The 14,487-nt window shown below is 37.5% G+C and overlaps 1 protein-coding gene across 5 annotated transcripts in view; it reads left to right on the plus strand.

Moving 5' to 3' along the window:
• INPP4B (inositol polyphosphate-4-phosphatase type II B) overlaps positions 1-14,487 on the plus strand; it is a 610,870-nt gene that overhangs the window by 318,255 nt on the left and 278,128 nt on the right. For 4 of the 5 annotated variants that reach the window (XM_023519662.1, XM_011373754.2, XM_023519664.1 and 1 more), the window contains 2 exons: positions 5,987-6,105; positions 8,236-8,352. In XM_023519662.1, coding sequence (XP_023375430.1) covers positions 5,987-6,105; positions 8,236-8,352 — 236 coding nt within the window. The remainder of the gene's footprint in view (positions 1-5,986; positions 6,106-8,235; positions 8,353-14,487) is intronic. The other variant, XM_023519665.1, reaches the window with a different exon arrangement.

Below are 14,487 nucleotides of genomic sequence, written 5' to 3' on the forward strand. Positions count from 1 at the left end.
TAATGGCAAAGTAAGTAGAGAAGAGCGGCCATTGGGCTTTTTATGTGCTGCATTTATCTTTTAATGTACGATGTAAATTGATTTAAACTAGATGTAATCACTGGTATAGGATGGTAACCGTGAAACTATATAATGAAATCCAGTAATTTATTGGATGGGAAACATAACCCAAATTAGCGTATCAGTTGATTAGAGGCATCTAATTTTCTGAAGTACAAAGAACAAGATGTATATGTGATGTTTTTGAGAAAACGGATCAAACATTAAGAATTTGAAAAGCAAATAAAAAACGGTATTGCAGGCTTTAAGCATCTTACCCACAGCCTTGGAGAATGGCTGACTCTCTCAGTGGTGCTAAGATAAGAGAGGTGCCATTGAGGGAGCCTGGGAGCCAGATGGTTATTTCTTCTAAAGACCATTTTTCTATTCAAAATGCGCCCCCATCCTCTGTACCCTGGCTATGATTTCATGTCTTCCATTTTCCCTGTGAAGAGTCTGTAGTGAGTATAAAAGGCGTGCTTCTATCCGGCTGTTTTGGGATCTCGCGGCGCCATTTATTTTTAATTGCAAGAAAAAGAAATTTTATTAGAATTAGCAGTCTTCCTTTTTGATGAAGGAAGTACACAGAGCAAGTCTTTCCATCACCCCTTGGGATACTTCAGTTGCTAAGATGGTGCCTTCCTATGGGCCATTATTCTCTGAGTAAAGGAACACTTCACTTCCCAGATAAACTCCTGCTTGGAGGGCAAGTCGACCACACCTGCAGCACCTCCGAGGGCAGGCAGAAAATAAAGCTTTCTGCTCTCTTTGCCTTCTTGTTTGAAAGTGTCTAGTTGGGGGGATATTATCCAGTGTGTGTGTGCCCATCTGGTTGCAAAAGTGATAATATTGATGATAAGCTATGATTTCTGAATTTAATAAATAATCCAGTAAAAGGTTTTTTTATTTTTTAAAATTTGTCAATATGAAAACAAGAAGGTACAAAAAAGTCCCAGGTATTTATTTAATAAAATCTTTTTATTGAAAAAAATGAAGTTACACAAAATCAGGACTGACCTGAAATATCTTGAGCATATAATTACTATGAAAATATTGGATAGAAAAATCCATTTTGGGGTCAATGTACAACTATATTCACATTAATGTTAATAATAATAATTTAAAGATCCTATAATGTGTCTGGTAATTTACATACTCTACTTCTTATAATCTTTATAACAAACCTATGACATCTGTTCTTTTATTTCCATTTTACAGATGAAAAAATAGAAGTTCCAAGAGATAGAGTAATTATTCAAAGGTCCATAGATCCTTAAGGTAGATCCAGGTTTCAAATAGAATTTTGTATCAAGTAAAAAAAAAAAAAAAAAGTTGTGTCTTCGTCCTCTCTGGGCTGCACGGTGTGGTTTCTCCTGTGAGCCTCATTTTCCTTTGGTTAACTGAGGAACAGAATTGTAGAGATGTGGCAACTCTTGTCGAGGTGTCCTGCCCTCATCTCCTCTGCTCGTGGCCATGGATTTGTTGTGGAAGAAAGAGGATAAACTTTGTTGGATGCCACTGACACAGAATGGCGAGAGCAGAGATGAAATGGAGTGAGGCAAGAAAAATGACCTGACTTCACAGAAGACGGAGTTCTTGAGGGGAGAGAGGCAGTTGCTTGGAGTGAGTGGGCCGTGAGCTCACACTGCCCCGGTGGGTCACGGCACTGCTCCTGTGCAAGCTTGTGGCAGGCGCCTTTGCTTATTTGTATACAGGTCTTAGAACGACTAACATCTGGCCAGTGCCACTTTATTCAAAGGCACCTGAAAGAACTGATTATTGCTGGGACTGAACTCTCTGATAGAAGGATTCAGAGACATTTTTAGACGTCAGCCATAGTTGGCTAGAACGATAGAGAGGCTCGATGGATCCCCCAGACTTGGCATGACTTAGAAACGATGGCTGCATGAAACACAAACCGATCTTTTATAAAAATCATATTTTGGGTTAGACAGAATATTAACTCAGTAAGACCCCAGAAGACACCCGCCCCTTAACTTTAGGACTATCGAATACTGGAAGAACTGTGAGAACAAAACATGATCTGTGCTCTGCTCCTAAGAATCCAAATAGTAGCTCCAAGCATCTCGACCAGAGGTTGGCAACTTCTGGTTCTTTGCCCAAATTTAGTTGCAGAGGTATTTTCTGTGGCTCTTTTACCTACACAGTGACTGGGGTTTCAAGCTTGGGACAAATCTTCAAATCAAGCCACAGTGGGCTTTCCTTTTTTTTTTTTTTTTCCAGGAGATGGATATAAACACAGTCCTCTCTTTTGATGTAGCCTCGGCCTTCGGGTTTGCTCAGGGCCCAGCCCTCCCCTGAGATGGCGAAGCTCCATTTATTTCATCACTGCACTTCTACTGAGGAGTCTTTGCTCATGGAGGGGAAGCCTCCCGGCTCCTGCTACAGATCTGAGCTAGAGAAACATGTAGGCATCTGGTCATAGTGAACCCTCACGTTGCTACTACAGCGAAGTTAACAGAAAAATAGGCCTTCTTCGCACTTTCATTTTTCCCAAAGAAAATTTTCAAATTACAGGTTTTTTAAAAAATTACCATTCTATATTGTTATTTTTCCTCTTCACAGTAGAAAATGAACAGTCGATTCAGTGGCCGCAAGCCAGCCTATCAACGTCTTGTATATTTTAACTCTTCTGGGCTCTGAGAACACGTAAAGAGCTCAGTCCAAAACTAAGCCAGTAAAACGACAAAAATAACAGTAAAAAATCTACCGATGAATGAACAATTGCAGAGAGCCATCTATTTATTGCTACACATTTGATTCGGGAATTCTCAAATAAGCAAAATAAAGCAGCAGACGCGAAGCCCTGCAGCATCTTTGGTCTCGTGAGTTGAGGGAGGCCATCATGGAGGCTGCTCCTGGAGCGGTTTTGGTTGGTTTGGGTTGGTTAACGGGCAGTGGTAGGTACGACTGGCAGACTGATATAACGTTTTTTTTGATTTCTGAAAACTGATTTTTCAAGCTTTTTTATTGGCTATTGAGTAACTCCTATGCAGGTTAGGCTTTGCAGTGACCAAATGAGTAATAACTCCATGAAGCAATGCAATCACTCATCATTTATCACCCTTCCAGTGGGACAGTTTCAGTATGTATAGAGCCATGGTGTATATAGGTTTCACTTTATGAAATGCAGTGACTCATGTACTGGGTTTGGTATTTACAAAGAAATGTCGGACCTGGTGACAGCTTTTAAGGAGCTGTCTGAATACGACTGAGTCGACAAAAGAATTCTTTTACAGAATAATACAACACTAAATATTGGTAAATGTTAGTATTAATATTGGTAAATAATAGTATGATGATATTAGTAAACATTATTTTGCACAGAAAAGAAAATACATTTACGAAAAGGGTATGATTTCTTCCTCACTTCCACCCTGAGAAATAGGTAGACAGATGAGGAAATTGAGTGTTTAAGGGTTTGTGACTTAATTGTCACATAGCTGGGAAACAGAGAATCTGGGAATACAGCTCAGGGATTCTGACTGATCACAGGGTCTTTGCATGGCATCTTGCTGCCTGAGCATTAGGGAACAGTAAATCCTCTGGGCTGTTGAGAAGAAAAGAGATATGTGCAGCCCAAGAAATTACTTTAGTTGTTTTTGCTGTTTTCTATGCATGTTTTGATATAGAATATAAATAAATACAAAATGCCATTATTATTGTTTTTACTTCATCAATATTTGGGTGTCTGCAAATTGGTTCGGACAGGACATTTCAGTTTAATGGAGCTCTTCTCTGTTTTTATTAGAAGTGAGTCTGTTTCTCTGATAAAATGGAGAATTTCTGCTCACTTCTGCGAAATAACCACAGCCCACATTCAAGCCTGATAAGAAATCAGAAAAAGAGTAACTTATTTTGAGCAAAAGTGTCATAAGCTCATATGACAGCAATGAGCTTACAAGCAGCAAGTGGGCTAGATGCATGTGTTGGAAACAAATTGACTCCAGCTTTAAAATCCAAGGAAAGACATATGTCAATGTCAGCAAATGGAGAGAGGACTTTACACTGTGAGCAAAAAACCAAGAGAGTGATAAAGTTAGATACATTCATGGGGCAAGTAAAGGAAATGATCAAAATAACCACCTAAGAACAGTCAAGTCAAAATCTAACTTTTTTTTTCTTCCGGTGATATGTTGACATTGTTGAAACCTCACATCAGAATTTTATAAAACTGTAGATCTCTTGGGTTGGGCAATAAAGAATCATGGTAACAGGTCTTTCAAAGAGAGGTGCCATTGTGCAGGAGAGGAATTCAGGATGTCCAGAAAAGGAATGGATTCAGGATACCAGGAAAAGACATGGAGCTAATGGTGAATGATGGAAGCAAACTCCCAGAGACTTCTAGTAATGTAAATGCAAGTGCTTCATATTTTTAAGCCACTAGTTCTTAATATCTAAAACCAAAATAATTTAAAGCACCTTTTTGAGAAATAAAGGAATAAATAGCAAAATATTTCAAAACGGTGAAGGCTAAATCAACTAGCTATTATTTTTTCTACACATGCTTTCCTAAAAGGTAGAGCATGTGATTTAAATAAAGAAAAATGATGACAAAATGTCATACAGGATTAAAAGAATCTCAAAGTCTGGCAAGAAGGAGTTAAGTTAAATGATTTGTCCAGCATTGTTTAGCTGGTATAACTTGAGGAAAACCAGGCCCGTTTTGTTCCAAAGCTCCTGTTTTTTTTTTCCTCTATTCCATTTTGCTTCTATAAAATGAGATGATCTGTAAGTGATTAAAAGGTGATAATTACGTTTAGAATTTGCTTTGCTTTTAAGTTTCAGATTTAAGTCTCAGTTCCTCTGTCCCAGTAGCTTGAATATACCTGTCCCTTCTCTTCCTGCACTGACTATTCAGAGACACAGGGTAGGGATGGCGTAGAGCCCATCACACTGTCACCGTGAACCCAGGCCCAGGGCTGCTTGGCTCCCCCATCACAGCTCCGGCCTGCCTGGAGTGACCACCTGAGTCTAACTTGAACTCCCTCCAGCGAGAACACTTGCATCATGCTTAAGGATCCAACTGCAGGTAGCGAAATTACTATTTCAGTGCCAGGCGAGGACACACAGTGAGAGATCTTGGACTTGATGAAAAAGAATATAGTTGTGATATATATGTATATACTTATATAGGATTTTAATATATGTGTGTGTGTGTGTGTGTATATAAAATTTTCCCCAAATTGCGACAATGATATGTAGCAGGAGAAAATATTCAGGTAAATATGGTATGGCGATGAGAGTCTGTAATATGAGCCTGGTGTCTCAAGGGAAAGCTCTTACATTTGTGGCCCCTGGGCAAGAATTTAACCCATCCTTATTCAACATTTCTCCCTCTCAGACTTGGCTGGAATCCCAGAAAGGGCGTTTTTAACCCCTCCTCTGCCTGCTCTGCCTCTTCTGGTGTTTTGTGAGCTGTTGTGGTAGGGTAGCCTGTTTCCCAATTCTGTCCCCGAGTGTGACTGTCGGAGGCCAGCTATAGTGAGGAGCTAGGTAAGGAGCAAGCATGCATTGAACTAATCCAGCCAGTGCCAACGTGGAACAGCGCAGTTTCCTGGATATGGCCCGACTTGGTTCACTTAGTCTAGGAGTGTGAATTAAAGCCCAGGGTTTAATGACTATTTAAAGTCACTCAAGTCTCTGAGCTGTATGTGCAAAGTCACGCATTAGAGCTGGGATCCCAGGGCGAGACTTGCAAGAGCTGCAAATGTGATCAGTGGAAATGAACTCTCAATTCAGCTACGCAGCACGTGACTTCCTATTTCTGTAAGGTACTTCCAAGGGACTTCCTCTGTCAAGTCAGCCCCAGTCTCCGGAGATTTCATTCAGTGCCATAGCTCAGTTCACTTCCAGCCCTGGACAGAAGTTTTCCCTGGGATATGGTGTCAGTTTCTTCTCTTTCTTTTTGCTCTGCCACTGCCAGCATGCAAGGATCTGGTGGCTCCTGTCCGTGATCGCAAGCTGAGTACTCTGGTGCAGATCTCAATAATCCACCCCACGGAGGAGGGGCTGATAAGATACTCCAGCACGGAAATTGTGGAGGTGAGCATGCCGCATTACTCTCGTGAGTGCTCTCTCTGCCTCTGTCTCTGTCTCTGTCTCTGTCTCTGTCTCTGTCTCTGTCTCTCTCTGTCTCTCTCTCTCTCTCTCTGGATTTGAGGAAGCAGCCGAAATAAGTTAGTTCATGGCCTGTAGCTATGCTGTGTTAGTGTCCTCTGTCATATAGGAAAGCATACCTGAGGTTATTAAGCATGCTTTGGTAACTTCCCAGAATAAACAAATGGAGGAAGAACTTGCCTTTTTCATAAATGACTTTATTTTTCTTTAGTAAATAGAAAAATTTCCACTTTGAATTCCCAAATAGAGCACCACATAGAGCAAAAACCAAAATATAAATTTTAAATTAAATGGAATGAATATTTTTTTTTTCGAAAAAAGAAAATTATGAAATACCTAGAGAAGTTTTAAACCTGTTTAATGTTTTTGCCCTTTTTATCTTTTTCTGTATTTTTCAATACAATCTGTGGGAACTATATTCTCAGCTGTTTGTGTCTGTCTTTTTAAGGTACAATGTTTTTTCAAACAAAGGTAGATGATTAATTTGCGAAACTAATTTTTCCAGGGAAAAGGTGTAAATATTACTCATCAGATGAGAGATTTCCTATTTACATTTATTTTTACTAATATCACATTCCATGTGTCAAGAGGAAATTGTGTTGGATTAGATTCAAAAGAGGAAGTGTTTCTCTTTCGATTATTTTGTCCTTATCACATATATTTCACAAACGTAGTGAATGAGACATACTTATTTGAACATCTGGGACGAAAGAAAGTGCAGTTTAATCTCCCTGGGCTTTGCCTACCTTTCTTGGACCTGTGAGCCTGTCTGTTTTGAATGACGAGTTTCTTTGTAAGAACCTACCCCAGAACTGGCTGGCTCAGGGCTGACCTGCGTCTAGACGCAGTTGATGGAATAAATGATTCGGACTGAACTCCACTCATTTCTGTAATAGTAGGAATGACCCAGATCCTGCACACAGCCCTGAATCTGCCCTGTGGAAATTCTGGGTTTCAATGTTGGTATAATTTGTAGTTCATGCTGTAGCTGAACAGACAAAAATAGTCTTATTCATACCAAGACACTTTGACTGAAATTGTAAAATGTTTTGTTTATATGGAAAAAACTTTTTCAAGTAGTATTCCAACTTAATTATTTTTTAAATGTGGTCAAAATTGAAAAGAAATTATTTACTTTGACAATCCTCAAAATTTTACATTTGAACATATTTAGTTGTTTAGGGTGGTTTTATTTGCTTCCTGTTCCAAAGTATAACACGGTGACAAACAGTAGTATTTGCTGAATAAAAGGAAGAAAGAAAGAATGAATAAATGAATAATTTGGGCTTTCAGAAACTTACATAGACAACTGGTTTACAGAACTCTAGCAAGTTTTCAATGATATTCAGCAATATAGATATTTAAATATAAATATAAAATTAAATATTGGCTGTCAGTTCTCTAAAAATGAATTCTGAGACATTGAAATGTCCTGTGTGCTGTATCCTGTATCCTAGTAATTTCATAGCCCCAGATCCATCATGTTTAGTTTCTTTCATTAGTTTTCTAATCGATCTGAGGAAGAAAAAAAAAACACACACACGCACACAGCCGAACATCTAAAAATAAATGGGCACTAACGGAGCATGGCTTTCAGTTGAATCATTACAGAAAGGAAATAAATGGACAGCATAAGCTTACCAAATGTTTTTTTATGAGAAAATTACTTCATTTTAATTTAAACAGTCAATATTTTAGCTTATGTGCATATATTACAGGTTATTTCCATTAAATGCGTTGTAAATGGACTGACAACCGACCCTAAAGAAGGGTTCTGCATGAAATGAAAATAAATGGTTTTTCAAAACTATTCGCAGCTCTGAGGACATTGCAGGGTCATTTGCTATCAACAGCTGCATCGGAACTTTGGGGCCCTGCGGCATCTTGGTGCCCGTGAACATCGTTCGGTAGTTCCGATCTTCCTTCTACTAGAACTATTTCCTAGAAAAACAAACAGACCCAGATACACTTTTCTGCATTCTCACATGTCACTGCATGCCGCCGGCCGCAGTTGCTGTCTTACTGAATCAAAGTTGTCTGCTCGTGCTGTTACAGGGAACAAGAGACCCACTGTTTCTGACGGGTGTCACATTCCCATCTGAGTACCCCATCTATGAGGAGACCAAAATAAAACTCACAGTCTACGATGTCAAGGATAAGTCTCATGACACCGTGAGTACTTGTACTTCTTTCTTTGGGAAAAGGAGTTATGTGTTTCCAAACTATGGAGTTTTTGGTGTAACTGGCTTTTTGCAAAGAGGGTATTTGTACTGTGTTTGTGTTTGCCTTACGTTTATGGTTAGCTGGGATTTTTAAAAAAATTCATTTGGCTTTGTTCCAGACTGGCAATTGGGTAAAAGCAGCAGCCCCCAGACTAGATTTTTGTCTTCCTCAGGAAGGCTGGCTCGATCTCTTGGTTTACATTTTTGTTGTTGATGTTGTTTTAAGTTGCTGAAGGAGTGATACTGTGGGTAGAAAGCAAGTGGAAGAGATGAAATGATGTTTCAGAACTTTCTAGATATTGTACTTACTCTAAAGTAGGGGATTGACAAAGTGCTTTGCTTTGACGATTTATCTTTTCCATAATATATGTAGAGAAATTCCCTCTACTTTTCCTGAAGTTCCTGGCATCAGAGCAAACAGAAACACTAGGCAGGAGCTTTCATTGGCCTCTTTCCATCGAAGTCCTGGAAAGTCTCAAGGTGTCTTGTCCTAGGTTCTTCAGCTTTTCTACCTGATCTTACTTTTTCTCCTTATAAACCAGACCCCCTGGTAGACAGCTAAGTACCTGGGCAATATCTTGAGGCCATTCTTAAAATTTCCGGACTGGAGAGAATGCTCTAGGCTAGGCTTTGGGAAGGGAAGGATTTAAAAGGAGCCCTCTCCTTTAAATATCTCCCTTTAGCATGAATTTTGGTCTGTTTTCAAGGCAGGGGAGCTATAGGAGTCTTGATGGTCAACAGTGAAGCACAAACCAGGAGGTACTTTGAAAGCAGGAGGGCCGGTAGGTTCCTGGAGAATGCTGGATGAAGTTCAGGGATGCCGCTGGACACGGAGAATCACACAGCAGCTCATCCAGGGGACACTTAACTCTACACTGTGCTTCACTTAGGCATTTTTATCTCGCTCATGACTCTCTCTTTCCGTTCTTTACCATAAAATATATAACATAGATGGAGGGTTGGGGATGTTTAATAGAGAAAAAATATTCTGTGTTGAAGGAACTTCTACTCATCTTAGTTCCAGAAAAGATCATTTCTTTAAAATTGCAGAAGAAATGCCCAATTAAACGCATAGCATGTGTGTGGAATAGAAATAGCTGTGGTGGTCGGGCATGTTTATTACGAAGGTGGACTGTCTGGTTCCTGTTATATTGACTAGCTTTGTGACCCTGGGAAAATTCATTCTTCATGCCTCTGTTTCTTCCTTTATAATATTTGCTTCATGGGGTTGTTGTGAGGATTAAATAAGTTAATATACGTAAAATAGTTAGAAGACTGTTACAGATTAATTAGTAAGTATAAATTGCTACATTTCTTATTGTTAATTTTCTTGGCTGCTGCTGCCTCCCAGTTTCTCATAGTAATAAAAATCAAATAAGGGAAAATTAACTAAAATCTTTTTCTTTATTTATTAATTTTGTTTTTTCCCCTTAAGTCGTACTACATTTATTGTTTCTGACTTCTATGAAGAAGAAAGGAAGACAAAAATATTTTACAACAAAAAATGGAATTAAAACTGGCAACTAAAAATTATTTGCTTAGGAGTTCTGTCTTTTTTTTTTTTTTTTTCCATTTTCCTTGATTTTTGACATAACGTGGAAAAGAGTAGACTGAAATGAGAAGATCTGGACCAGGTTTGATAGACCTGGCACGAGGCCTCCATCTCTATGTCTGGCTCCCGCGCCCCCCGCCAGAGAAGAGAGTGAATTGAAGGTAACAGGAAAAACCATTAAGTTGAGAAGGAGGGAGAGATGGTTTAAGTACGTGGTAGATGGAGGTGACGCAATAGTGCAGAGGAGTAATAAGCAGAGAAATGACCAGGATGACAGGGAAAGAAAAGCAGCAACTCCTGGGTTTTATGTTCTTCCAAGCACATGATCAAATTCAATGCTCCCCACAAGCCCAAGGCATCGACAGGACAGAATGTGGAAGGGACAGTTATAGAAACACTGCTACAGAAATGAAGATGTCACCCCTGAACTCGTGGGTTTGTTAAGTTCTTAGAAACATCAACGTTAGAAATATTAAACACTAGCGTTTCTATCTCCTTCGATCTCCCTCATTTAAAATGTGCATGTATGTTAATGTTTTCAGGATGGATAATTAGCCTACTCATTAATTATGCTTTTTGTTGGCTTCTATTTCTAGAAACTAATTATTTAGAGTCTTTTAAATACTCTCTTCCTTGATCAGAGGTGTTATCACATGAAAGTATTAGACGAACTGAAATTCCTGCTGTGCAATAAGACTTGTGAAATTTGAACATACTTAAATGCAGCCAGCTTTCATTTACCAAGTGCTGTTAATTAAGGCATAACCTCTTCCTTAAAATAACCTAACAATTAGCTCTGGTGATGGAAGTGTAAAGAGAAACACAGTTCATTAATATGCTAATAGTCTCCGTGGACATAGAATCTTTATCCTGGCACTTTTTCTCTCATTTCTTAAGCTTTTCTTTGGGGTAAGGGAGGCAGAAAGTGGTTTTAAAATACAGTTTATAATTATGAACACTTAATAATCTAAATATTTTAAAATCTTAATACTTTTAAGGCTTAAGGAATGAGATTATGAACATTTATGTGTTTTGGAAAATTAATGAAATGTGTGTATGTATTTAAAAGTAGTTTTAATATTTGATCCTAGCAACTATTGATTATATTAGGCTGACCCAGGACAATGAGATTTTGTATATTAGCTGAATATCAGTTAGTTGAATCAGATGACTAAGTGTTTGTTTTTTCCTATTATCATTATTTGAAGTTAACCAGTCAAATAAATTTGTTATTTTGCCATCTCATGTTCATTTACATACATATTAACATTAGATATTTTTAAAGAGAAATAACTTTTCATCTGTGCCCTTGATGCAGCCATTTCTATTTGTTGTTCCTGTGTTCCACTAAACAACTGGTCCTAAGATTGATTATCTTAGTAAAGTTAGCAGAAATGCAATTAATCATTGTAACAAATGAGAAGAGTCTAACCGTTGATTCACAATGACTACTGTTTTCTCCTACTCCATCCTTCATCCTTCCCATTTATTGCAGTAAGTCTCTCTCTCTGGCAGACGCACAGGTGGGGTATGGCGATGATAGGGTCGTTATGAGAATTAAAGTGACTATTTTATTATTTTCCCCACCATGAGGACATTAGCTATTAGCTGAGAATGGGCTGCTCTAATATCTAGCTGTTTGGTGGAGATTTAAAGCTTGAAATTGAAGCCCAATGTTAGGGTACAAGAGCCGCAGTTCTTAACAGTGAAGTTGATATCTTCCAGATATATATTGGTTGTGTGCTCTATTTTAAAACTCCTGGGAACTGAAACAACACAGACAGAAGTGTTTTTAGCACATCATTTACAATGTTCGGCCCTAGAAAATCAAGCTGGGTTTTCATAATCTACAGAAAAAAACTCAAAGGAAGGAGAAATTTATGAAGAAAAAGAACAACACTATCAAACTTCGTCTCTCTCCTTATGTAACTGGTGTTTTGGAAGGTACTGAAATGAGGCTCTTTCAACACTCAGTTTAGGACAGCCATCAATCTACAAACATGATTAGGTCACGAAATTGTTTTTGCCCATGGTAGAATTTCTAAAGTATTCGGAATTTGAATTTCTAATGTATTTTGCAGGAGTGCTCCGTATCTTTTGCCCTTGGCGTAAATATATCCTCCAATTGGTTAGATGTTTAGCTTATAGGACAGAGTCCCATGTCCAGTAGACGCCGAACCTTTCTCAGGTGAGGGTATATGTTCTATGACTTATTTTTTTACTACCAGTTACTAGTAATTCCTTCATTTCTACCTTTCGGAAAAAGTGACCTTATCAAGACTGGATGTAAATTTGTCACATTGTGTGTCCTCTACGCCCAAGGCAGTTTAGTTCTAGTACAATTTCCTATAAAGTATCCAGTTTTGTTTTTATGTTTTTCTATGGAAAATGAAACCATTTACATTTAGTATGTTTTGACTTCTTAGAAGTTTAAGTCTAACTATAATTGTTGAAATTCCGTGAGCTGGCCATTCTATCTTAAAGATACGGTATAGTGGGTGACGAAAAAGATATTGAGATTACTGATGACTAAGTACATTCAAAGCACTATATTCAATATGTTACATACAGTTTCTTCTTTAACCTTCATAAAACTTCTTTGAGGGAAGTATTATGATCCCCATTTTAAAGATGAAGAAATCGGAATTCTGAAAACTTAAATAGGCCGAGTCAAAGACTTTATTTTTTCCAGGCTACACTATGATACATATATTGTTTATAGAATTTTCCTCATTTTTACTCCACAATGTGGTATTTTTACTTCAAGTGATACTTTAAAAGTATTCTTCATTTGGAACTTAAAAATTGATTAATTGAGGAAAATGTCATTATTGGAAATGGAAAAAACTCATATCCAAAATTTTAAGCACTTAAATTAAGTGCGTATAACTAGTTGCAGATGTCTGACTAAATTTTATGAAGTGTCCAACTACTATTTGTGAAAAAGTGGCTGCTGTCACCTGATATGAAATGGCTAAGTTTATGTCTCAAACTTTTCTTTTTGTCCCCCTGAACTTATTTTTCTTATCATCTATACTGCATTGTCCTTTCAACCTATTCATTCATTGTCTTTGCCTTTGCAATATTCCTGCCTAAGCAGTGACATAGTTTGCAAAAGGAGTTACTGATTTTGTTGAGAAGTTGTTCAGAGTTCTAAAACATTGCCGCCCTTCACGAATAACTCCACTTACTTTCCGTTCATAAGTGATATGTATTTATAAAGAGCATATTTATATTTTGTTGATGTCTAATTTACATACAGTAAAATAGATCTTAAGTGTTCAATTCCACAAACTGACTGTTGCATATGACCACATAAACTCTTCCAAGGCAAGATACAGAACAATGCCATCATTCCGGAAAGTTTCCTTGTACCCCTTTCTAGCTAATTGCCACCCCACACACCTGGAGGCAACCATTTTCTCATATATACCAACATAGATTTGTTTTGCTTGTTGAGATTTAAGTGAATGGAATTATATACCATGGGCTGTCTTGTATCTGGTACCTTTTGCTCAACTTAATGTTTTTTGAGATTCATTCAGGTTGCTGAGTGACTCAACAGTGTACTCTTTTTTTTTTTTTTAATTCCTGAATGGGATTCTGTTTTAGTGATATACCACAGTGATATTTATCCTCTCATTTATAGACATTCAATTGCTCCCAGCTTTTGACAATAATGAATAAAGTTTCTGTGAACATATGAGTACATGTATTTTGTGTGGATATTTCGTTTTATTTGGGGGGAGGGGGTAAATACTGAGGAGTTTTTATTATTATATCATAGGGCAGGTGCATGTTAACTTTTCTAGAAACTATCAAACCATTCTTCAAAGTTATTGTGCGACTTTATTCTACTACTCTTAGTTATGTGTGAGAGTACCGATTACTCCAGCAACAATGATATTGTTAATCTTTTTTAGTTAGTGTTCCAGTGGGTACGAAGTGGTATCTCATTGTTGTCTCAATTTACATTTTTCTGGTGACTAATTACATTGAGCACCTTTTCCTGTGCTTATTAGTCATTCGTCTTTTTTTTTTTTTTTTAATGTAGTGTCTGTTCAAGTCTTTTGCCTGTTTTAAAAAGTGGTTTTCTTTTTATGGGTGATTTCTAAGAATCCTTCATATATGTTGATGCAAGTGCTTTTGTTGAATATATGTGTTATTTTTTTTTTTTTAATTTTTGGTTTGCCTTGTAATTTCCCTAATAATGTATTTTGCTAATTAGAAATTTTTAATTTTTATTAAGTCTGCTCTACTGATTTTTTTTTTCATTCACAGTTATTGCTTTTTGTGCTGTAGGAAATCTTCCTATCTCAGGCCATTAGAATATTCTTAATTGTCTTCTTTCAAAATACTTTATAATTCTAACCTTTACATTTAGGTCTAAGATCCATCTCAAATTTTCGTAATGGGAATAAAGTAGGGATCAAAGTTATTTGTTCTCTGTGTAGAGATCTAGTTATTACAGCGCCATTTTTTAAAAATACTTTTTTCTCCACCGAATTCAGCTCGTACCTTGATTGTAAAATC

Source organism: Pteropus vampyrus, unplaced genomic scaffold (assembly GCF_000151845.1).
Source record: "Pteropus vampyrus isolate Shadow unplaced genomic scaffold, Pvam_2.0 Scaffold229, whole genome shotgun sequence".
In the NCBI taxonomy this organism is placed as follows: Eukaryota; Metazoa; Chordata; class Mammalia; order Chiroptera; family Pteropodidae; genus Pteropus; species Pteropus vampyrus.